Source organism: Pempheris klunzingeri, chromosome 22 (genome assembly GCF_042242105.1).
Source record: "Pempheris klunzingeri isolate RE-2024b chromosome 22, fPemKlu1.hap1, whole genome shotgun sequence".
NCBI classification, from domain to species: Eukaryota; Metazoa; Chordata; class Actinopteri; order Acropomatiformes; family Pempheridae; genus Pempheris; species Pempheris klunzingeri.
The window spans coordinates 11064866-11087657 of record NC_092033.1 but is presented as its reverse complement, the minus strand read 5'-3'; the positions used below and the strand labels follow the sequence as shown (position 1 = coordinate 11087657).

General features: G+C 44.4%; 2 protein-coding genes across 2 annotated transcripts in view; one reads left to right on the top strand and one right to left on the bottom strand.

The window, feature by feature from the left end:
• Nucleotides 1–22531, top strand: part of bltp3b (bridge-like lipid transfer protein family member 3B) — a 31284-nt gene extending 8753 nt beyond the window's left edge. Inside the window, exons 2-22 of the mRNA XM_070853583.1 lie at nt 957–1119; nt 2781–2819; nt 4619–4710; nt 4964–5153; nt 5250–5390; nt 6050–6217; nt 6894–7074; nt 7206–7289; nt 7445–7606; nt 8037–8152; nt 8264–8405; nt 8869–9062; nt 9172–9918; nt 10507–11201; nt 13154–13302; nt 13787–13944; nt 14151–14301; nt 18703–18962; nt 19430–19538; nt 19695–19852; nt 20645–22531. Of these exons, the coding sequence (XP_070709684.1) occupies nt 957–1119; nt 2781–2819; nt 4619–4710; nt 4964–5153; nt 5250–5390; nt 6050–6217; nt 6894–7074; nt 7206–7289; nt 7445–7606; nt 8037–8152; nt 8264–8405; nt 8869–9062; nt 9172–9918; nt 10507–11201; nt 13154–13302; nt 13787–13944; nt 14151–14301; nt 18703–18962; nt 19430–19538; nt 19695–19852; nt 20645–20773 (4228 nt within the window). The 3' untranslated portion in view covers nt 20774–22531. The remainder of the gene's footprint in view (nt 1–956; nt 1120–2780; nt 2820–4618; nt 4711–4963; nt 5154–5249; nt 5391–6049; nt 6218–6893; nt 7075–7205; nt 7290–7444; nt 7607–8036; nt 8153–8263; nt 8406–8868; nt 9063–9171; nt 9919–10506; nt 11202–13153; nt 13303–13786; nt 13945–14150; nt 14302–18702; nt 18963–19429; nt 19539–19694; nt 19853–20644) is intronic.
• On the bottom strand, nt 2911–3785 carry LOC139222176 (C1q-related factor-like). Its single transcript, XM_070854155.1, has one exon. It carries the CDS (start codon nt 3777–3779, stop codon nt 3045–3047), a length of 735 nt encoding a protein of 244 aa, XP_070710256.1. The 5' UTR covers nt 3780–3785; the 3' UTR covers nt 2911–3044.
• Nucleotides 22532–22792: the final 261 nt, after the last annotated feature.

Genomic DNA, 22792 nt, shown 5'->3' with positions numbered 1-22792 from the left:
GCACCTCTACACGTCACACGATCAAGGCTGTGTGGCTCTTGACAGCTTGAGAATGTGAAATCAATACTATCCCTGTTTTTCAGAGATTCCATTAGACTGGTTTGCGCTGATGCACAGGTCAATAAACCATTCAGCGTCTGGCCCCTAAACTAACTATTAACCAATAATCTAACTGTGAACAGGGGAGCCAAAGACACTGAGGTCATGGACACTAAGATCGTGTGTTCAAGTCTATTTACTTAAAGAGCAAATAGACTAAACACACAGAATCACTACAACATACAGAGACATTATATATATATATACACAGTATTACGACAAGACACTATGGTTATAAATATTAATATTGGTGCATACCTTTTAATTAAAGGTAAGTGCTGACACCCTATCATCTGATGCAGCCTGAGTACACTTTGTTCTTGCTGTGAACACACACACACACACACACACACTCTCCCTCATCATGGGTCTCACACACTGCAATTATCCTGAGCGCCAACATATAATACAGTGTTGGATCGGTTTTTATTCCTACCACTGTACTGCCCTGTGTGCTCTCTTTCTTTCTGTCTTTAAACCCTCTATATTGCACTCCCGGAGGTTTTTGCATTATTAAAACTCAAACACTCCGTCATTATCAGATTAAGTGGTAACTATGGAAACGAAACAATCGAGTACAGTTAACATCAAAGCTTAAAGAGGAAAATGTTATTTTGGAAACTCAGGCTTCAGGTTTATAGAGTATTTATTTCCATTCTTGCAGCAGAGTTAATCGTCTAATAGTATGACCTCTACATTAACGTATAACCATGAAAACAAAAAGATGTGGGTTTTGTTCTCTAACAGTATTTATTCTGAAATTCATGGTTTGTTTTGGCAGGACTGTTACTTTGTTTGTTTCTATGAATATTACCAGGCTCAAAGCTGGACTTCTTTTCTGTCTCTCTCTCTCGTAGGTTTGCTAAGAACCTGTCGCCAGACAAGATCAACCTGAGCACGCTGAAGGGGGAGGGCCAGCTGACCAACCTGGAGCTGGATGAGGAGGTTCTCCAGAGCCTGCTGGACCTGCCCACCTGGCTGGCCATCAACCGCGTGGGCTGCAACAAGGCCGCCATCAGGGTGAGGGACACTTTAGCTTGAACAAACAAGATATGACGTGTTAATTAGTGAACCTTGGAGGTGCTGGTAGGTGGATTCTGTTACCTTCAGTCCTTCTGTTTCCAGTCTTTATGTTCTAAGCTAACTGGCTGCTGGCTGATGCTTCATTATCTGCCAGGAAATGTTGACCTTTTGTTATAAAGCTTTATAGCTTGAAGGGTGATTGAAACCAAAGTACAAAGATAAGGTTTATGTTACCCAATCACACTTGAAATTATCTATAAAACTGGTATTTCTTGAATTAAAAAAACCCCTAGAAAGTACATAATTATTCTCTATTTGAACAGACAGGTGGACACTTCAACCCGCTCGTAGCATTACACACACACACACACACACACACACACACTCTGCTGGAGCTGTCTGATGTCCCCGTTGTGGTCATGGTTGTCAGTAAAGTTGCCATGCATGAGCCCAGACTCTGACACGCCCTGGAAACAGTGAATAGCGTGGTGTAATTTGCTTCATGACTGGACTTTTGATTCGGACCAAAGTCCACCTCTTCTTGTCCTCCGCCTCATTTTTTTTCCCCGTCTGTTCTTCTCTCGTTCATTTCTCAACCTGCTGTGTTTAAGTCGGTCTGTTCTATGTTTTAGTACGTTTTTTTTAAACACTTTTGTCTACTGTTTTCTGAAGTGTTTTAAATCCCCATTTTGTTGGTCACTACGCTCCGTTTGCTGTCTTTCTCCTTAATTTGTTGTTGAAAGATTAATCTGTTGTGTTTACTCAACTTATTAGCTGTGTCATTGGCCGTGTGTGTAAAACTATATTACCCACATTATTTAAAGTAATTGTGTGTGATGAGCATCAGATTTCTCAGTGAACAATGGAGCAGGTGAATAACCTGTGGCACAGTCTGCCTCCGATTTAAAGTTTACTGCAGTGTTTACTGTGAAACTGGTAAAAAAAGGGGAACAGAGATCTGTATCTCACTTCCTCACATGTTAGATCCCCATCTCTTCTTTGTCTTCCTGTTACAGAGGAGCTAAAACCCACACTCTCACCCCCTTTTTTTCACACTCACACACAAATTAAAGTAGATAAAAGTTGCTTTATTTATTACTCATGAATATGTGCAATGATGTAAACTACAATAAATGTTTTCAAAGCCACAGGCACGAGCTAACACCCCATACTGGCACATTTTGGCTTTTCTATGACAGAGGCAAAGCGAATAAAATGTGTCCCTAATTCAATTAGAGCTGGAAATCCTGAGTTTTTTTCTCACTTCTTGATTCATGGCATCTCAAAAAAACTAGTCGCCCTGTGGGGGAAAAACTGCATGTGAACATGAGCATTTAATCTCCTCTGCTATAAAATTTGACACAGACTTGAATCAAGAGGCTGCATGTTGAGGATTAAAGGAACTGAATGGAACGAACTGCCAGTCAGTCTAGACTCATTGATTTCTTTTTCTTCCTTCGTCTCTGAGCTACCTTGCCTGCTTTCTTGGCATGATTTAATTCTGCGCAGTTCGGTTGCATGTAATTTGATTTGCACATCCCATCGGCTGGGAATTTAGTTAAGCATTTTAGGAGGACTAAAAGGTCAAGTGCTTCTTGTAGGGATCAGAATACTTTAAGGCTGAAAAGCTAAGCCTCCGTTTCTGTTTTCATTGACAGATACCATGGACAAAGTTGAAGACTCACCCAATCTCTTTGGTAAGTTTCACCTACTACACAGGTCATCAATAGGTTTTTTTATTTTTTACATGTATTGTCATTTAAGTCATTCAATCTTCAAGAGTTCTGTTTACAAATACATACAGCAAATTGACCAAAACAAATTAAAACTGATTTGTGATTTCAATGTAATAGGACAGATTAACCCCCCGTACTCCTACATAATTTACTTATCGTCCATTACATGTTAAGTGACGCAGTTCATCACATGGTGAAGAGCAGGAAACCACTGAAGGTGTTGTAGTAATAGCCGTCGTCGTAGAGCACTCTGTTTGCGTAGAGTTGCACAAACACACTGTCTCCGGCCTCCAGCTGCACCACCGCCGTGTTGGTCGCACTGTCGTGGCTGTCGTTGCCCTCTGTGTCCCAGGTAGACACCACCCTCTGGCTGTTCATCATCAGTGACACCACCGAGTTGGGCTGTCCTGAGTTGTTGTTGTACATGGTGTAGCTGAAGTAGTACATCCCCCGGGTCATGGCGGTGAAGATGCCCGTGGCGGGGTTGTAGCCGCTGCCGAGGTTGGAGAGGATTCTTTGGTATTTCAGCGGTGTGTCGTGTTCAAACGGACCAACTGTGTTCCCCAAAGCAGCCGTGAAAGCTATCTTTGATACACTTGCAGATGTGGTGTCTGTGAGGGTCTTCAGCTGGCCCTCCTGCTCCTGGTTTTTCTTCCAGAGCGCATCGGCCTGGCTTTTGTAGGACTGCAAGTTGGCTTCGACCGTGGCCATTTTCTGCATCATGGCGCTGAGATTTTGCTCAAGTGTGCTTTGTGTCTGTGTCATGGCTGCCAGCTTCTCCCTCGTGGCCGCCACCTCGCTGAGCAGGGCGCAGGTGTCAGGTTGACAGACTGCCAGGCTGGTCCCAGTCCCCAGATAGCTGTAATTCCCAGTGCACAGGCTGCCCGTCACCAACAACAGCAGGAGGAACACGCGCTCCATTTTCAAACACTTGTCTACACAAAACCTGGATTCTGCGTGTGGTCCTCAGACCTCAAATATATACCTCCTGCAGTGGGTGTTTCATAACCTTTTGGCACGCTGTTGTGACTAATATATTATGTAAGATATTACAACAAACATATCAGGTGTGCACAAAACTATCACAACACCATTTATCAAACTTTTAGCATGATTATCATGACAACTTTGTACAATGAGTATTGTATTAAAAGGTGGCACAATAGCACTTTGTTGAGTCTACTATTAGTCACTATACAGTTGAACACAATGGTATCGCTCCATCGACAATAGCGTAGCCTTTGAAATATTATACAACAGTGGGAAAAGGGGAAGAGCTTATGATAACATGGATGTACTCTGTAGGAGAGGCTACTGTTTGAAGGTGGTACGTGTAATGATAAAAGTTGTGTCAAGAGTTTTATTAATTTGTGAACATAGAGTTTCCAGGTGTTTAATCTAGACGGGCTACTACTTGTTTGTAAGTGAACAATATGTAGGCGACTACCACATCTCCAGTAGCAAAGGGCTAAGCTCCCACATTTATTCTCATCTATTGTACTGCAAATTTCAAACTCGCAAAGTTGTTCTTTTTTTAGTCTAACGTGGAATTTGGCCACTTATCTCCCAATGAAAAAAGACATTACAATGGGGTGCAAAGATGACTAACATAAAGGCACAATAGTAATAAATCTGTTGATGGAAAAGGCCACAGCAGCCCGACATATTCCTTTCAAGGATCATGTAAAAGAGAAGTGAAGAAATTATTTTTGAAGACATTTTTTCCCAGTTGTGAAGTTAAGACTATAACTTGCTCGCAGACCCTGGATAAAGTAGTGATGGAGATGAGTACCTGTGATGAGCCCCGTCCTCCCAATGGCCCGTCTCCCATAGCTACAGCATCAGGTCAAAGGTGAGCACTTTTGGTTTTAGTTTTTGTTTGAGCTATTCTAACTCCATTATCTGCGTTTGCACGAAGAGCCTCCTTTGATTCAGTGTCATAATTGAAGTATTTGTGCTTGTAATTATGCTCAAACAATTATGGCTCCGGTTTGTTATAAAGTCTTGTAACAATGTTTTGCACTCACCCTGTTGCTAAGCACTACTTATCACCGTGTTTACATTACTTCCGCTCCACCCTTGTCCACCCGTCTCTGCTCATGCAGTGAATATGGCTTTGCTGAGAAGGTGGTGGAAGGGATGTCGCTGTCCATCAACTCCATCGTCATCAGGATCAGTGCCAAGGCCTTTAACGCCTCCTTTGAGCTCTCCCAGCTACAGGTCTACAGCGTCAACACCAGCTGGAGCATCAGCGACCTTCGCTTCACCCGCATCCAGGACCCTCAGAGGGGAGAGGTCAGTGTTTATTTATGCTCTTTTTTCGAAAGACCACTAGGATCATGTGTCAGCCATAGTTTTTTTTTAATTTACTATCATGTTTCTTTGGTCCAGATCCTGACATTCAAGGAGATCAGCTGGCAGATGATCCGTATCGAGGCTGACGCCATCCAGAGCGCCGAGCATGAGATGTTGAGTGCCCCCATTCGCCTCATCACCAATCAGTCCAAGATCCGAGTCACTCTCAAGAGACGGGTCAGCCACACGCACACACACACACACACACACACACACACACACACACACACACACACACACACCCTTTGAATTGATTCAGATATTCACTTTAGGAAATTTGATTCACTAGGCTTGAAATCCAGGCAGCTATGAGCAACATCCTCTTGTGCACTGTGAACAATAATCCCTGCCAGTGGCAGCAATTCATCCAACAGCTAGTGTGCATTTAAACAAAAAATGTAAGATGTAGAGATTTAATATAAAGCAAACTGAAGTACACAAAGACTTTTGTGTGAAAGTAATTAACCCAATTTTATAATTAGTTTCTTAAGGCTTTTACAGAACTGCTGAATTAAGCATTTATCACAAGACAGACTTATTATCTCCCAAATATTCTGTCAGTGCAGTTTTAATTAACATCGAGAAACAGATGTTCTGCTTGTGATTTACGTGAAGTAGAACATGTTATGTGTGCTTTAAGTGTTGTAACCATTCAGAGTCAGGAAAAAGCAGTTCAGTATTATTCTAGCGAATTTGTTCAAACCGTACTGGTCATAAACAAAGACCTCACACAATAAGAAAAATTCCCTTCTCGTGTCATGTTACATGAATGGGACCTCTCAGGCTTCCTCCACCTGCATAATGCATGTTTATACCAACGACTCTACCTGACACAGATTAAGGACTGTAACGTGGTGGCCTCCAAGCTGATTCTGATCTTGGACGACCTGCTGTGGGTGCTGACCGACTCCCAGCTCAAAGCCATGGTGCAGTATGCCAAGTCTCTCAGCGAGGCCATGGAGAAGTCTGCACAGCAGAGGAAGAGCATGGCCACGGAAGACCAGGTGCACACACGACCGACTCACACTCATGTCCACAAATACAGCGACTTCATCCACACATAGAGGACAACTTTAACGTTTTCTCACTCTGTAAAAATGTTGATTGCTCTCACTCTTTCCGACCTTGTCCATGTCCTAGTTCCACCCTCTGTGAATAAGCTTCGTCATGGTCTGGCAGTTTGTCCTCGTGTTCATGGAGATCATGTCTGCCCCTCTCTGTGTCACTCCACAGATGCCATATGGCATCTATCTGCCTACACTGTGTTTGTCTCTCTCTGTTGCTCTTGGCTTCTTTCAGTCTGTCCTATTTTTTCCTCAAACACACATGCTTACAAAAATGCGTATACATTGCTGGCACACACAAATTCACACCCATCTACGTCCTATGAAATATTCATTGGTTCTTGTGTTTCCTATAGTGCGACACACCATCTGCTGGAAGATTTGAGAAGTGCATGATTCAGCTGCTTATTGAACCGGACAGCTTTTTTTGGCAGTCTGTTAAATATCTGTAAGCCAAAAACGAAATGAAAACAAGAAAAACTGAGCACTAACCCTTCGCCAGCAACAATATTACAACAGCACAATCACAATTGTGAGCAACGACACACCCGCATATAAAACCTCAACACTCATCACAGTATTTGTACTTTTTCGTGTGTGCTACTTTATCTACCAGGAGTCATCAGCGCCCCCCTCAGCCCAGCAGGTGCGTACCCAGCAGGCGTCCACAGCAGCTGACCAGAGTGCAACCATGGCCAGGCTGTTCAGCGCCTACGACGTATGTGAGACGTCCCACCACCTCCAGATCACACACCTCGACCTGCACATCTGTGACGACATCCACGCTAAGGACAAAGGTAGCAGACACCCACATGTACTGCACTTTTACCGCACAACTATGGTCCTTTTTTGTTGTTTTCAGTGCACCAAAACATTTCTCTAAAAAGCCTTGACTTGACTGTTTTCTGTCTCTCTTCCCTGTGTGCAGTGATCAATAAGAGGGTAACAGGTGGAGCCATGCAGCTCTCATTCAGCTCCATCACTCTGGACTACTACCCTTTCCACAGAGCAGGTAAAAACCTGCAGTGATATCAACACTATTTTACCATGAAGTCACTGCACTGTAAAAACACTGTAGTCATTGTAACAAAACGTAGAAATCTTTAGAAAGCAACAGCATCAAAGGATGCAACCACCTACACTAATCCTACTCTCTGACCTCTCCAGGTGACAGCTGTGTCCACTGGATGCACTACAGCGAGGCCACCAAGACCAGAGAGGGCTGGGCACGCAGTTTGCTCGATGAGTTCAAGTCCAACGTGGAGATGTTAAAGAGCGCAGTTCGAGACCAGCAAGGCCAGGCCCCCGCACACACTTCCCCACAACACGGTGAGCACACACGCCTAGGCACATGTTAAATGCTTTCAACCTTGTTCAGGGTGTGTATTCTTGGTGTATCTCCGGGCACACACACACAGCACATCATCCCTGTGGGTTTTCTGTCCTCCAGTGTCCCTTAGGGACGATGTGTATGGGCCTCTAGGAAGTCAGGAGAGATCAGGAGGAGGAGTAGGGCTTAGGGAGGCAGATGAAGGACTCCTAGAGTGGAGCTCTCACACACAGCCTCCGGCCCAGTGCTGCTGGTGCCTAGAGCCAGGTACCGCGGTGTGTGTGCGCACAGCTGCGTGCGGTGATACACACCTTTTGTAAGGCACAAAGATGTCTCGTTGCAGAATTGAGTGGTTGCTCTGTTTGTTTCCCTCTTTGTCATTCTGTTTTCACTTTCTCTATCCTTCCATCTCTCATTCCCCCTCTCCAGGCAAGATAAACACCTCTTCGAGCGCTTCCTTCAGTCCACCTCCCACTCAAAGCCCCAAGACCCAGCTCATGTCCAGCTCAGTTGTTCTCAGGATGGCTGACTTCAGCATCTACCAGGTCACTACAAACACACTCTGGCTTACAAACCTTCGTACATGGAATCACTGAGACTGCGTACATCTTTAGCGCTAGCTTTGTGTGATAGTTTCTCTTTTTTGTGTATTGTAGGTGTCAACAGCAGACCAGCGTCGCTCCAGCCCCAAGACCATGATTTCCTGCAATAAGAAGTCCTTGTACCTTCCCCCAGAGATGCCAGCCATTCATGTGGAGTTCACAGAGTACTACTTTCCTGATGGAAAAGACTACCCCAGTAAGGCTCCTGTCCTTTCACCACATTTCCTGTAGATTCAAGAAAGTAGCATCTCATTTTAGAAACATTAATCTTTGTTTGTAGATCAGGAGCTGCGTAAGTAGCTGTTTGTATACATCAGGCTTTGGCAGTTATTTACTGCCTCTCCCCTCGCTTTCAGATGTATCCAGCCCATTTGTTCAGCTGTAGGGAAGTCATTGACTGTTATGTGGCTGAGAGGACATTATTCTCTGAATTATGGCCAGTGCTCGGAATGAGAAATCACCCCAATTAATTCATGTTATGGATCCGTCACATTCACTCTGTTAGGAAACATTACCCGAACAGTTAGAGTTTCTTCGTTCCTGTTCTCTTCTCGTAATTTCTCTAATGTCTCATTCCTCCCCCACTGTATGACGAAAGAATGTGTAACACCAGATCTCTTCCACCCCCCCACCTCCAACCCTCCCTCCTGCTCCTCTAGTCCCGTGTCCTAACCTGTACGTCCAGCTGAACGCCCTGCAGCTGGTTCTGGATCCTCGCAGCCTGGTGTGGATCAACCTTTTCGCCCTGGACCTCAGGCAGAGTCTGGAGCAGTTCATGGAGATCTACAAGCTCAGTGACTCACAGAAACCCGACGAGCACGTTGACATCAAGGTTGACGGCCTCATGCTCAAGGTACGGTGAAAGGCAGAAAGATGGACACATTACGTTTTGTTCAGGCTTTTAAGTGCGGAATGTACTCTGGTTATTTATGCCGATTTTTTTGTTTTCTACTCTCCATTAGCTGGTGGTTCCCACCGATCGGGACTCCTCCTGTCCCGCTGATCTGCCTCGCTCCATCTCAGTGCAGACATCAGAAATGGTGGCCACCAACACCCGCCACCCGCCTAACTGCACTCGCTCACACCTTGAAGCCCTGCTGCAGGCCTTTGAAGAGGAACCTTTCTTTTCCCCTGGTTTCTCCTCATTCCCTCGCTCCTCCTCCTCCTTACCCCTCCTCCATCCTGTTTTCCAGCGCCACGCTCACGAACAAGACACCAAGCTCCATGAAATCTACCGGGGCCTGGTGGTGCCGACGATGGGCACTGATGCCCTCAAGATGCCGGCCGCTAGTGACTTTTGGGCGTTGCACTTTGCCCAGTTTTGGGTGGACTATGAAGGCACCCGTGGAGGCAAGGGGCGGCCGCAGCCCTTTGTGGACTCCTTCCCTCTCACTGTTTGGGCGTGTCAGCCTGGGAAGATAATCGATCACCAAGAAAAGCTCAGAGGTGCTGCTGGAGGTTTATCCAGGAGCACATCCGCAGAGTCTGTTGCACGTCTGCAGAGGAAACGATTACTGAAGGAGTATTACAGCACTGACGGTGCACCGGCATCAGCTTACAGCAACGATGCAACGCCTCCACCCAGTAACGGACTTCATGAACCCCTCTCATTGGACAGCCTGCCTCCCTCCTCCTCTTCTTTGTCTTCATCAATTAAAGATCCAAGTGTGCATGTTTTGGTGCACGTGCAGAAGCATTTAAGTGCTCAGGTAAGTTTTTAATTCTGATACTTTTCCATGCTGCACAATATGCGCCGAGAGACTAGGATCAATCTTTTTCTGTTCCATTATTTTGGTTGTTGCTCATCAGACTTTTAATTAATCATGTGGAAGTGTTGTGTCACCACAAGGGTGCAAGCATTTTGTGACAATCTTACTGTTTCCTTTAGTGCTGAAATGAGAAGAATGGTGATACTTAAATGAATGTTTAAGTCGTCTATCAAATATGACAAACAGACCAGCAATGGTTCTGTCTTCTAAAATGTGACAATTTGCCACTTTTCTTTATTTTATGTTGGTGGAAATTGAGTATGTTTGTTAAATTGAAATAATCTGAAACAAGACTAAAAGTCTTCAGCCATTCTACCCAACACAACTGTGCTCTCTGCTGAATGCTGACAATGACTATGCTAATATGCTGATCTTACTATGTCCAACATCTTAGTTCGGCGTGTTAGCATGCTAATTAGCACCAAGCACAAAGTACAGGAAACAAGTTGGTGCAAAGTAATAGTTAATTGCAGCAGTAAATAACTCATTGCCGTATGGATTAATAGCTATTGTGTTGTGTGTGTACAGGTGAGCCACCGGCAGTATGTGTTTCTGATGCATCTTCAGCGCAGCATCAAAGCCCTGCAGCAGACACTTCAGCAGGATCTGGAGGAGATGGGCTCCAAGAAAGACCGCAAGGATCCCTCTCAGCGTCCTGCAGAGCACCAGCCCTTCACTGTTTGCCTGGGCCTCCTACTGAAAAGTGCAGAGGTGTCCATGCTCCTGAAGCCCGTCCCCCAGCCTGAGGGCTCAAGGTCTCCTCTGGGTTCAGAGCTCTCCCCGTCAGAGAGCCGAGGAACTCTGGAGCCTGGGTGCGAGGCGGGAGAGGGGGCGGAGAAGGCGGGTGAAGGAGCTGGGTCTGGGTCTGAAGGAGGAGCAGCCAAAGGGTCATGCACTGTAGACCAGCTCTTATGTGGTGAAGGGTTGGAGGGTGGAGCCACGCACGGTCCCACCCCTCTCGTCCCCACCTCCAGTTCAACTGCACGTCCCGACTCAAATCACAAAGCCTCACTGGAGGAGAGGACTTCAGCTAAGAACTGTGGGAAGCGAAGTTTCGATGAAGGGGGCGAGGCAGTGGTGGATGGGGTGGCTGGGGGTGAAGAGGCGGGAGCTGGACTGGACTCGAAAGCCCAGACGAGCGACCCCCTGTGTGACCCACTCAGCAAAGACTGGAGCGACAAAGACACGACTGCAACCACCAAGATGCCCCAGTCTGTATCCAGGTACTCAGTTTATCACACAGAAAGGCTGTTAATTTATACCACAGTGTCAAACGACAGGACTGTCAATGCTCCACATGAGGCCTTCAACAGATTTAGTTTTTGTGAAGGTACAAATTAAACCATTTATTCATTTTCCTTTCAGGCTGATCGAATTCCTAATTTAAACATTAAATTGATTAGTTACTTGACACAGGAATAATCCACAACAATTTTGATGCAAAATATTTGCTTCACTAATGCAATGATTTGCTACTTTCCTCTGTCTCAGTGATTGTAAAAAAATATCTAGTTGAATGTTGGACAGTTTGTCATTATTGCTTTATACTCTCATTTATTTTTTTCAATAAATCAATTAATTGTTTAGTCTATGAAAAGTCGGAAAAGAACTCTAAAAAGCTCTAAGAGCTGAAGGCGACGTCTTCAGATACTGTTTTGTCAGATCAACAGTCCAAAACCCAAAGATGTCATATTAAAGCAGCAAAGTCTCTAATTTAGGAAGCTAGAGCCGGCAAACAATTAGTGTTTATGCTTAATTAAATAAATGAAACAATAAAAAGTTGACAGGTTGACAGTTTTAGCTCTGCCTGGTATTTCTCAACATTTCTGACATTTTATTAGTGTAAACAATCATTTTCTTAAAGCCTTAATCAACAGAAGCATCCATCGGTTCCAGCCCTTAAAAGATCACACGTCATCCAAGTAATCATATGTGACAGTTTTTAGATTTCCTACCTGAAATTCCCCACTGCTTCACTATGGATGATGAATCTACTGAATGAGTCTTTCTCTCTCTAATTTTTAATCTGTCTGTTCCTGAACACAAGAGCTGTGTGTTGAACTCCCACATGAGTGTTTGTCAGTTTGGATGTTCAGTCGTCTGACTTCACACGTGTCTCTGACATCACGGATGTTGGTTTGTCCCAAGCTGCCATGTCTCTCTGCGTCCTCATCAACTTGTCTGTCAACGTGTCGCATCCCTGTCCTGTCATTTTGTAACTCGTTCACTTTTCTGCCTCTTGACCTTTGCTTTGACCCATGCGACGTGCGTGTGTGTGTGTGTGTGTGTGTTTGTTTTCTCTCTACCAAGGAAAGGAAGTTTGTCTGTGGTTTCTGATCTCCTCAGCTCCTCAAACTCCAGCAGATCCACCTCCCTTTATTCCATGTCCAACATGTAAGGCACTGGATCTGTGACTAGCTGTATTGATAAGTGTGTGTGTGTATGTACTGTAAGTGTATGTGTGAGTGTGTCCTTGTTTTTGTGGTGTTTGGATGAAAAGAAATCAGTCCAAATGTGTGTATGTGAATCCGTTGTGGGCATGCATTTGCATGTGTGCATGACACGCTGGTCCTTGTCTCTGTCTTATGTCTGTCTGTGGTAATTGAGCTGGGTTTTCCTGTGTTTGGTGTCTACCTGTGGACTTGTGGTTGATGGTACAGATGAAAAACGAAGCTCCTCCTGTGTTTTTTTTTTTTTTTTTGTCAGCCTTGTGTTCTCAGTCTTTCGGGAGCCACTTTGATTTTGTCCTTTGTGATTTTTCTTGAGATCGTTTGTGGTGCTTGGGAGGGTAGCACGCTTGGTTCTTACATAACCTCAAACAACACCACACAAAGGAATGAAGCGATATTTAATTCATGACTTGTCGAGTAAGCTCTGTCTGCTCTTTCAGAGCGTGGTGGCCTTGGCTCAGTGTCTGCATAAGAACAAAACTCCTATCAGATATGTTGAAATAGAAGCACTGGAACAGTTTTTCTCCTCTCCTGTGGTCTCTTCAAATCAATCAATCAATATCACTATCAGTCAGTCATAACTCAGTCAGTCAGAATCAATGATATGCATATATGCATGGACAGCATTGCCCAAGCAGATTTCAAACCAAACAGAAAGATATAATCAACAGGATGTGTCTAACGCACTCTTCTCCATGTGACTCGTGTGTGTGTGTGTGTCATAGTGGGCGTTTGATGCGGGACCGCTCCCAGTCCAGCTTCTCCGTGTCGTATAAGAACATGAAGAAGAGCCCGTCCCTGCAGTCGCTGGACAACATCTCCATAGACAGCTACCTGATGGAGGACGGTGACACATACAGCCTGCTGGAGAGAGGTGGAGCAGACATCAGTGCATTCTCACACACAGATGTACTGTGATAGTCTTTATTTATCTCAAGAGGGATGACTTGCATGTAAGTTAGACATGTTATTTATTGTTTCCAGCCCACATGGACTCTTTTGGACACCAAATCATCATCCAATCATCCAATCCAGGACATTTGTCTTGCAAGTGTAGACCTTAAATCATCATAAGCAGATATTTCAATAATTTCACACCTTTTCTCTTTAGGGAAACAATTAAATCTGCCTGTTTCAGCTCTAAAATCCAGTTACTGCACACGTACTGGTAGGCGGTTGTTTTGACCAGAAGGTGGCAGCATTGTTCTGATATGTATGATAGTTGTGCACAGTGTCGCAGGGGAAGCTTATGCACTATTAAGGTGTGTTGGTACAGACTGACAGTGTGTACAAGCCTAAGTGAAATGTGTCTTGTCCGTCTAATAAATAATATTTGTACATCTTTATGTACGGTGCAGATGACGTGTCTATCTCAGGCTTCAAGGACGCAGTCAGCGAACAGAGCGCCACTGAGAGCGCCACCGAGGCAGTGATTGGTCAGGAGCAGGAGGGAGGCGTGTCCCCCGACACTGTCAGTGCTACATCCCAGAGCATCGACGATCCCACCAAAGATCTAGTAAGTTACCAAAACTTTGAAAAGGCCAGCAAAAAAGATTTAAAAAATGCAGAATTCACAGTCATAATAGTATATTACAGTACTATATTATTATAGGTGTGCAGTACTAGAGTCAGAAATTCACACACAATAAGAAAATGTGCCGTTGGAGTTGATGATGCAGACCAAAAGTCTCCTGTCTGTTTTTGTGTGTTCTCCTGCTCCAGGTGTCGGTGCTGGTGTTGAAGGTGCAGTCGGTGTGTGTGGGCATGGAGGCGGTGGGCGAGAGCACGGCCGTGGCTCTGGAGGTGGGGCAGGTCACACCCAGCCAGCTGGGCAACGTCAGCCTCAGACAGTACCTCAGCAACCGCAGCCTGGGTAAGAAGGAGTCTGCTTCCTGTGCACGTTTCATTATGTTAACCTGCGACTGAGCGCTTTTTGTCTGAGCTCCGATGTGAGGCGTTACAGGTATAATGAGTATTCTCTGTAAGATTCCTCGTTTGGACTCACATTTCAGTATTTAGTAGAAACTTCTATTGCCACACTAATCTAAATCTGTAATTACAGTGAACAAACAAAATCAAAATAAGACAGAAATATCAGGTTTTCTGGAGGGTCAGGTTTGTCTTGATGGTAGATTGTGGGATGAGAAAAGTTGAAGACAAATTCCAACAGGTTTCTCCCCTTATAGAGAGAAAAAAATAGAAAAAAGGTGGCCCAAAAGAAGTAGAGATGATGCCAGAGACTAGAAGCTGAGTCAAGTAGGAACATCTTCCATGCAACAAGAGGAAAGCAGCTTTTGGAAATGTGTTTAATTCTGAAAAGCACCAGCGATAATACCATTACCACTGGTGTGTGTGTGTGTGTGTGTGGGGGGGGGTGACAAGTCCTTCCATCCATGGTTTCATTTGTTTGTGGAATTGATGTCAAGGTTGATTTGACAGGAGTGGTGTTTGAAAATAGCACATATTTATACTTTGATTTTCCTGCTTACGATATGAACATTGTCCAAATGAGGAAACAATGAAACAACAACTGTAAATTGGCAAAGTACTGGAGTGAAGAACAAGCTGCTCCTTATTTTAAATTGTGAGCCGGTTGATTACATAAAACAAATCCATTAAAACCGACTTCTGTCGAAGTAGGCTGCAGCCTATTTCTTTGGTTCAAACTAATGCTTAAGATGAAAGTGAAGGGAAATTTGTCAAGATTTAAGCACATAAGTAGGGCAGCAAACAAAAAAAAGAACAGCACGGAAATGATTGCATTTTATGTGTGTGTGTGTGTGTGTGTGTGTGTGTGTGTGTGTATTGTGGATTTAGAACAAAGCCAGCCATGTTTCATTTGTACATCATCTTTAGATGATGTTGTATGGTATTTTGCCTTATTTGACAGTAGAGAGTGAGAGGAAACACTGGATGGACGTGTGATAAAAGTCCAAGGACAGACTTCACTCCACTTTTTGGGTTTAAAACACCAGGATTCTCCAGGACCGACCCCTCCTGTGCTTGTATTTTGTTTGTTCACATTTTAACACAAGACAGGCAAATCAGGATATTTGTGTTTCACCCTCAACAAACAATGAGAGCGGGACGCTGGTAAACAGAGATGTAACACACAGAAAACATTTCATTATTCCAGGTTCTCAAACTTGACATTCACTTGGTTTAAATATTGTGTTTTTTGCCTGTTGGTGGCACAGAGGAAGATATTGAATGTTTAATGGACCAAATGATTATTGGATTAACGGAGAAATTAATCGGAAGACGAGTCCTTTATGAGGATAATTGTTAGTTGCAGGCAGCCCCAGTCTGCATCCCATAATGTCCTAGAATAGTTTAACCAATATTTGTGCACACACATTTACACACTAACACACAACCCCCCCTTTTATTTACCTTGCCATAACTCCCCACAGGTATGGTGTGTTCAGTACCAATACCTGCTCAAAGCAGCCAAGGTAACTGCAGTGTGTTAATTCACCATCTGTACCTTAACATGCATGCTTGCCTTAGCGTGTCTGTTTCCACTTTGTGTGTGTGTGTGTGTGTGTGTGTGTGTAAATACAGATTGGGTGAGTGTGTGTTTTCTTCCAGTTTGTCTTCTGTCAAATCTCATTTCTAGACTCGGGACTTTTGCTCAACGGCATGCGCTGCAGATGCACATAGATACAGAGTGTTGTGAAGCAACTGATTGCACGAAGTGTGCGTGCGTGTGTGTGTGTGTGTGTGTGTGCGCGTGTGTGCTTGTGTGCGTGTGTGTGTGCTCATTTTTCATCAGCAAGGGGTTTCTATGTGACACTGGGATCTATTTCCTCCAGTGTGTGTGTGCAGCACTTAGGAGAGGTTACATTTGACAGTAATGGAGTGATTGGTCCCATTATTTGCAACATTAGGCCCACACCTTTAAATGTGTCTCACACTCACACACACAACCACACCCGCACATGCGTGTGTCACCCAGATTCAAATCAACTACGACTATATGTGCAGACTGGTGTTAACCCCTGATACTCCCATTTTCTGTCTAAATTGTCCTCTCTGTGCCCCCCCCCCATCTCTCCCCGCCCTCCTCATCTCTCCACTGCAGCAGACTTTGCAGTTTCAGTCCAGTGATTCAGGCAATGAGAGAAATGCCAGCTTTACCCCTCGCTACCTCTCCTCCTCCTCCTCCTCCTCGTCCTCCTGTCTCACAAGAGCAATCCCTCCTCCTTCTCTTCTGCTCCTTTTCTCTCTCTGTTCTTCCACCTTTCCTCCTCACTCATCCCTCAAGCTCCTACTCCATCTTCCTACTAATCCTCTGTCATTTAACCCCCCCTCCACCTTTTCTTCCCTTCATCTCCCTCCCTCTCTGGGCCATCTTTTCTCTTCCCCTCCTGTCTTATCACAGTCACTCAGTCCTTGGCTGTTGGCTGCCTCTCGCTCTCTTCCTCTCTCCTCACCCACTCTCATCTCTACTTTTTTTCCCCCTCTCTCTCCCTCTCTCCATTTGCCTCGACCCCAGCCATCCAGGATTGAGAGAAAATATGTCATTTTATCTGACAAAAGCTGACAGAATTGTGTGTGTATGTGTGTGAGTGAGTGTTTTTGCTCTCTGGTATTAACCCTCTCCTGACTTTTCTTCGTGTTAAAGGGATGCGAGGCACTTCTCAGTGTCCTAATGAAAAGATTTTTTGCCATTTTCATGCCTGCAACCTGTGGTGTCTCTTGCCTGTGAAAAACTTGTGCCTGTGACCGCGTGCTTGCCAGCTAGATTTATGTGTAAATTGGAAGAGTTGGTGTGACAGGAGGGCTTTAATTACCCTCCACCTCTGGTTTAACACCTCTAAACCTTGATTTCCATCAGTTTGTCTTTTTTGTCTCTTGCTTCACTTTTTTTTTCTCCTCTTTTATCTTTTTTTTTTTTTTTTGTAATGAACATGTATCATCACATTTTGTGGTACCGAGCTGTAAAAGTGTTTCACCTCTGAATGACCTGAATTTGACTCTTTCAGCACCTCAAAGCTTCAGTTTGTGGAGTTTCTAATTCATAAAAGGAAGAGGAGAAAAAAACGATTCAGTGCTTAAAACTTCACTTTGAATCCTCAATACGTAGGTGGGAGTTTCCACCGAACCCTCTAATCCCTAGTCCTCGGAAATAATTAAACATCACTGCAGCGAAGAGACCGTGGGATTGTGCAAAATCTCAAGTCTCCTTCAGCCCACCTTTTTCTTAATTCCTTCCTGCTTCTCTTTTTTTTCTTTTCTTTTTTTAGCCGACTTAGCTTTTTCTTTGTTTCCAACCTTCCCCTCCGTTCCTCTTTCTCATTATTTTGCTCCACTCTCTCTGTCTTTTCCTTCATCCCACCTCTTACTCCACCCTCGTTTAAACCTGGCCTTAACATGCACCCTGCAGAGTTACATAAAATCAAGCTGTAAATGCACTCAGCGATGCGTCTTTTTAGGCAACTGGTGATGATTCCAGAGAAATTATGAAATCCTTTGAATTTGATTATATCGCTCAAAGGCTCAGCAATTATGATGCAGTACGAGGACTGCTGGCCTCCACCCACACCTCCCTTACTGCTAGCCCATGAGGCTAACTGTGTTAGATCAGGCGGAGGCGGATGAAGGAGGAATAAATAAATTGCGCCTCACACAAGCTTTTCCCAACTCACATCAATGAACTGTGATTTTACGTGATTTTAGCTCATTGCCCCAAAACACATTTGATTAGATACATTTCTGCACACGCCCCATATGTGAAGATGAGCCATCAATTCAATTTTCGACACATATCAAGTCAACTGATACTGAATTTGTAAAACCAATACTGAGACTGATAATTTAGGCATTTAAAAAAGATATATTGGCTGGCAGTTTTTTGTCTTTTTTACCCTAAAGACATGAAATAGACAAACAGTTCAGATCTAGAACCAGTTTTGGCATTTCTGTCCTGCTAAGTCTTGTTACTAATCGGCCGACATATATGCAACACCAATATATCTGCTGTAATATCAAAAGATATCTGAAAAATTGACACAAGGACACAGAGTAAGAACCTGGAAATGGATTTTCATTTCGCTGCGTCTTTTCGATTCAGTCAAATGGCTCGTTAAATGTCAAACAGGATGGATGCATGTTGGACTCTGCAATGATGAAGAAATCCTCTTCCGTACTGGGTGTATTTTAATGTCAGGTCTAACTGTATTTCAGCTGAATCATCTCTACATGCACTCCACAGACACGACACTGAATCTGAAGCCAACGCTAACTGCAGCCCACATCTCTTCCCGCACAGCTGGAGGTGAGAACAGCGCCGCGTCCGTCAGGGGCCTCCACAGTCCAGAGGTGCGGGCTCGGCTGGAGAGCGGGCCCTGCGCCGCCGCTCACTCCCCGCTGGCCGAGCGCAACGGCTTCCTCCAGCTGCGTCTCCACGGATACCAAGCAAGCTTCTTGATGTCCACGCTGCGCAACCTGGCCCACTTCCTGGAGGACGACTCCGCGCCACAGGTGCTGCCCATGGAGATCAGCGTCAAGGATACACACATCAACTTAAAGGTGAGAATCCCTCATGCACTATGTTTATTTATAGATGGACCTGTGTGTGTTAATTCTTAATTCCTTTTACTCAGAGTTTGGCAGTTTTTATTTTACCTTGAGGTTGTTGAGGTTATAACTATCTGCAAGAATTCGGCTGAATATTTGGCCCAGTTTTTCCAATTGTGTTGCAGTAATAGACTCCATAACTCACTGCCGTACAGAGCAGCACCTTCTATAACCAAGTAAAATATTTTGAACCATGGCCTAATTGGAATTTGGATTTGAACTGAATGTTTAATGACATAGAAAGGCCTTTCTGCCTTCTCTCTCGGGTGCCTTCACGGGTGAGTAGATTTGCTGCGGAACTGATGTGGAAACCTTGATGTGGATAATTTCTCTCTCTCACACACACACACACACACACACATGCTTGCACACATCAACACTTATACGACCACACTCAACATGTTGCGTCTCTGCTGCAGGATGACGACCCCCGTGACAATCCCTCCGACTCGGAGTCCTCGCCGATCACCCTCCGTGTGGACAGTCTCATCATACAGAGAAGAGACGACGGCTCCTTCTCTATAGGAGGTGACAAACACACGCACACGTCTTCATCTTCCCACCTCCGCCTGAGCGCTGATTCACCTCAGTTATATAACACGTCCTATCAAATGCTTTGTAAGTCCACGCTCGGCACATCCACACCTCCAAATTCTCTCCTGTTGTCTCTCTTTCTGCTCGCAGTGGACAAAGCACCGGAGACCAAACCCAGGAAAGAAGGCGCGTTGGTTGACAGCGATCTGACTCCGGTCCATGAGGTTGAGGGCGGCCGCTGTGGCGTGTCAAAGGGTACACAGACCCAAGCCCCACCCACCAGCCCACCTCCATCTACCAGGGAAAAGGTGAGACGCACAGAGCACACTGTATACATGGGAGTATATGAGAGCACACAGGCACAAAATGTCGCCCACAGCACCCTGCAGACAATATTGAAGGTGAAGCTTTCAGTCAACTGCATGTAACCACATATTTTTGCTCTTCTTCTGTTTTTTTCCTCCTACAAACAAACTGCTGAACAAGAGAGCCTTTTTTTTTTTCTTTTTTTTCTCCTGATCGTCCTGGATTTTGCGCCAAATTTGGGTTTTGCAAAGCTATTCCAGTTGCTTGCTTGGCTTCCACTTATTTACAGTGGGAGGGATATATTTGTCAAATTACACAGAATACAAGCATTACATGTTCAGATGGAACGTTGAAAATGGAGAAAAAGTTTGCTTTTATATCTTGGGGGACTAATTAACACTAAGCTTCGCAGCTATAACCAGCTACTACGGTGGAAGCAGGCCTTATATTCGGTTTCATTTCATTTAGGTTAACATGCAAACACAAACTAAACCACAAAACTTAAGGAAAGATTCCTCATTGATTTATATTTTAGAGATGCAGTTTGACAAAAAAGGTCCACTACCTAGAAATTTCGTTGAGCTTTCACCACATCTCATGGACTTCATCTTTGCCCATCTCCATGACCGCTGATGAAGGCCATATGATGAGGCTGAAAGCTCCCAAAAATTTCCAGAAAGGGAACCGTGTGCTAAACATTTGCCACCAAAACAAGCACACACACACACACACACACACACACACACACACTGATTCCTCCCCGTGGCCTGGATTCATTGTTCGTTTGTTCACAGATGCTGTTGGAGGAAAACGAATGTCTGAAAGTGGAGCTGTCCCGAGCCAAGATGGCGCTGGCTGAGGCTCAGATGGAGAAGGACTCGCTGCTGCACCGCATGAGGAACCTCAAAGTCAACACCAGCTAAACCCGGCTCTCCCTTCACACCCAGCCAGCCAAGTCTTTCAGCCCCCGCTGTTCTGCAGTCAGGAGGACTGAGGGTCAGCAAAATAATCAAAAGTAACAACAACAAGCAAAGAAAAAGGGGGATTTCTTGACTAAACCCGCTCCCTTTATGCGCTTATTTGTCGAGTGAGCCACCATGTGACTTTAGACTTCAAAATAATTCCTTCATAAAGCAATGCAGAGTCTGCGTGAAGGCTCAAGAAAATACACGTTTTTACACGCTTGTCGTCTGTTTCATGTTCTCCACTTTGGGCTGTGGAGGCTCGACACATTTGGAGAGAGTTAAAAACGGAGAAATGACATTAAGTGCGACTCAACCTGTGTGTGTGCCTGCGTGTGTGTGTGTGTAAGAAAGAGGACGAAGATGTATATCCAAGGTTGTGCCTACAGAACCCTTCCCACACTGCTCCTGTGTCAGTTAACACAGAAAAAAACAAAATCACAGCTAATCTGAGATGATTCAGTCCTGTAGGTATGAAGGAATAATGAATGTCATATCTTAAGAGGAATGTCTCAAATGACTTATTTTGCACTGCACTGAAACTCAACTTGTAATTTAGTGCTTTCATATTCAGAGGGGGCGAGGCAAATCATCCTCTCACTGAGTGTGTACAGTGTATATTGTATAAGAATGTGAACACATAACTATTTTCTCCAGAACTCTGAATGGTTATGCAGTGTTTCAGTTGAATGTGTGTGTGTGTTTGTTTGTTTGTGTCGGCCAGAACAAGCATTTCATTGCAAGCAGAGGATGAATTTAAATCGGTCACTTCCACGGCTTCGTCAGCAAAATGTCCCACAATAATGTCTGTATCTCCCCCTCCTTACCGCCGCCACCGCCCCTCTCCTATTTTTCTATGTGTAAATAGCTACTTAACATGTGCAGCACTTTTAAAAACTGAGGCACTGTAAATACGACAAGAACTGAGCCGAGGAGTGGAGAGAGGAATTAAGAAAAGTATCTCTCGTGTGCTCCTTTCTTAAAAAAAAAAAAAAAAAAAAAAAAGATAGGAAAGTCGTAGGAAAATTAAGGCACATTAAAGCTGCCTGACTACATATACGCGTGTGTCTTTGTGTACATTTCTAATCTGCCATGTGTAATTTTTTTTCATGGATAAACGATCATATCCTCTGCTGTTCCAAGCGTGAGGGAAAATCCTGAGTAGATGCTAAAAATGACTAAAATAGACTGACTTTTCTAACAGCACATGCTTTGGTGCAGCACAGAAGACTATAAAAGGACAGTTCTCAAAACTTTGCTCTCACACTCAACGGTTAACAGTGGATTCAGTACATCTATCAGCCTACATATGCAACTGTCATAACCTGGACCAGCTCGGTCCAGATACTTTCAGTCTCTCTCTTTAAAAAAATAAATAAATAAATAAAAGTTCTGGTTCTTCTAAAAGACGTGAAGCACGACTAGTTCTCTGCACAAACGCGGCATCAAGACTCGAAATGCCAGAGGAAGGATTTTCACGCGATTGTAAACGTTTGGTTTGGCGAGAGAGGGGAAGATGTTCTTCATCCATGTTTTTCCTTCCATTCATCACCACCCTCCTCCTCCCCCTCCTCCTCTCCTCTGTGGGATCCTCCACCCTCTGAAACCCCATGGAGAAAGTAAAAGACACAAAAAGTAATAAGTTGTATTTTGTCTGTCAAAGCTGCTGAAATACTGATGAAAATAAAAGGGTATCCAATTTAAAAGTTTTCACCTTTTTGTACGTTTCTGGTGTGGATTTATTCGTGCGCAAGCATTTATTTCCCCCCTTTTATCGAACATATCTACTGGATAGTGCTGGGCATCGAAAAATCTGTCACATTAGAAGAACTAGTCAACAAAAAACAAGCACTCTAAAATGCTCCTATGATGAAATCCCACATGACAGGACTTTGAGCAGACACAGATGTCCATGTGCTGTTTAAATGAAAGACATCACATCTGCTCCTTGTGGCCAGAGGGGTGCTTATAGGGCTGTCT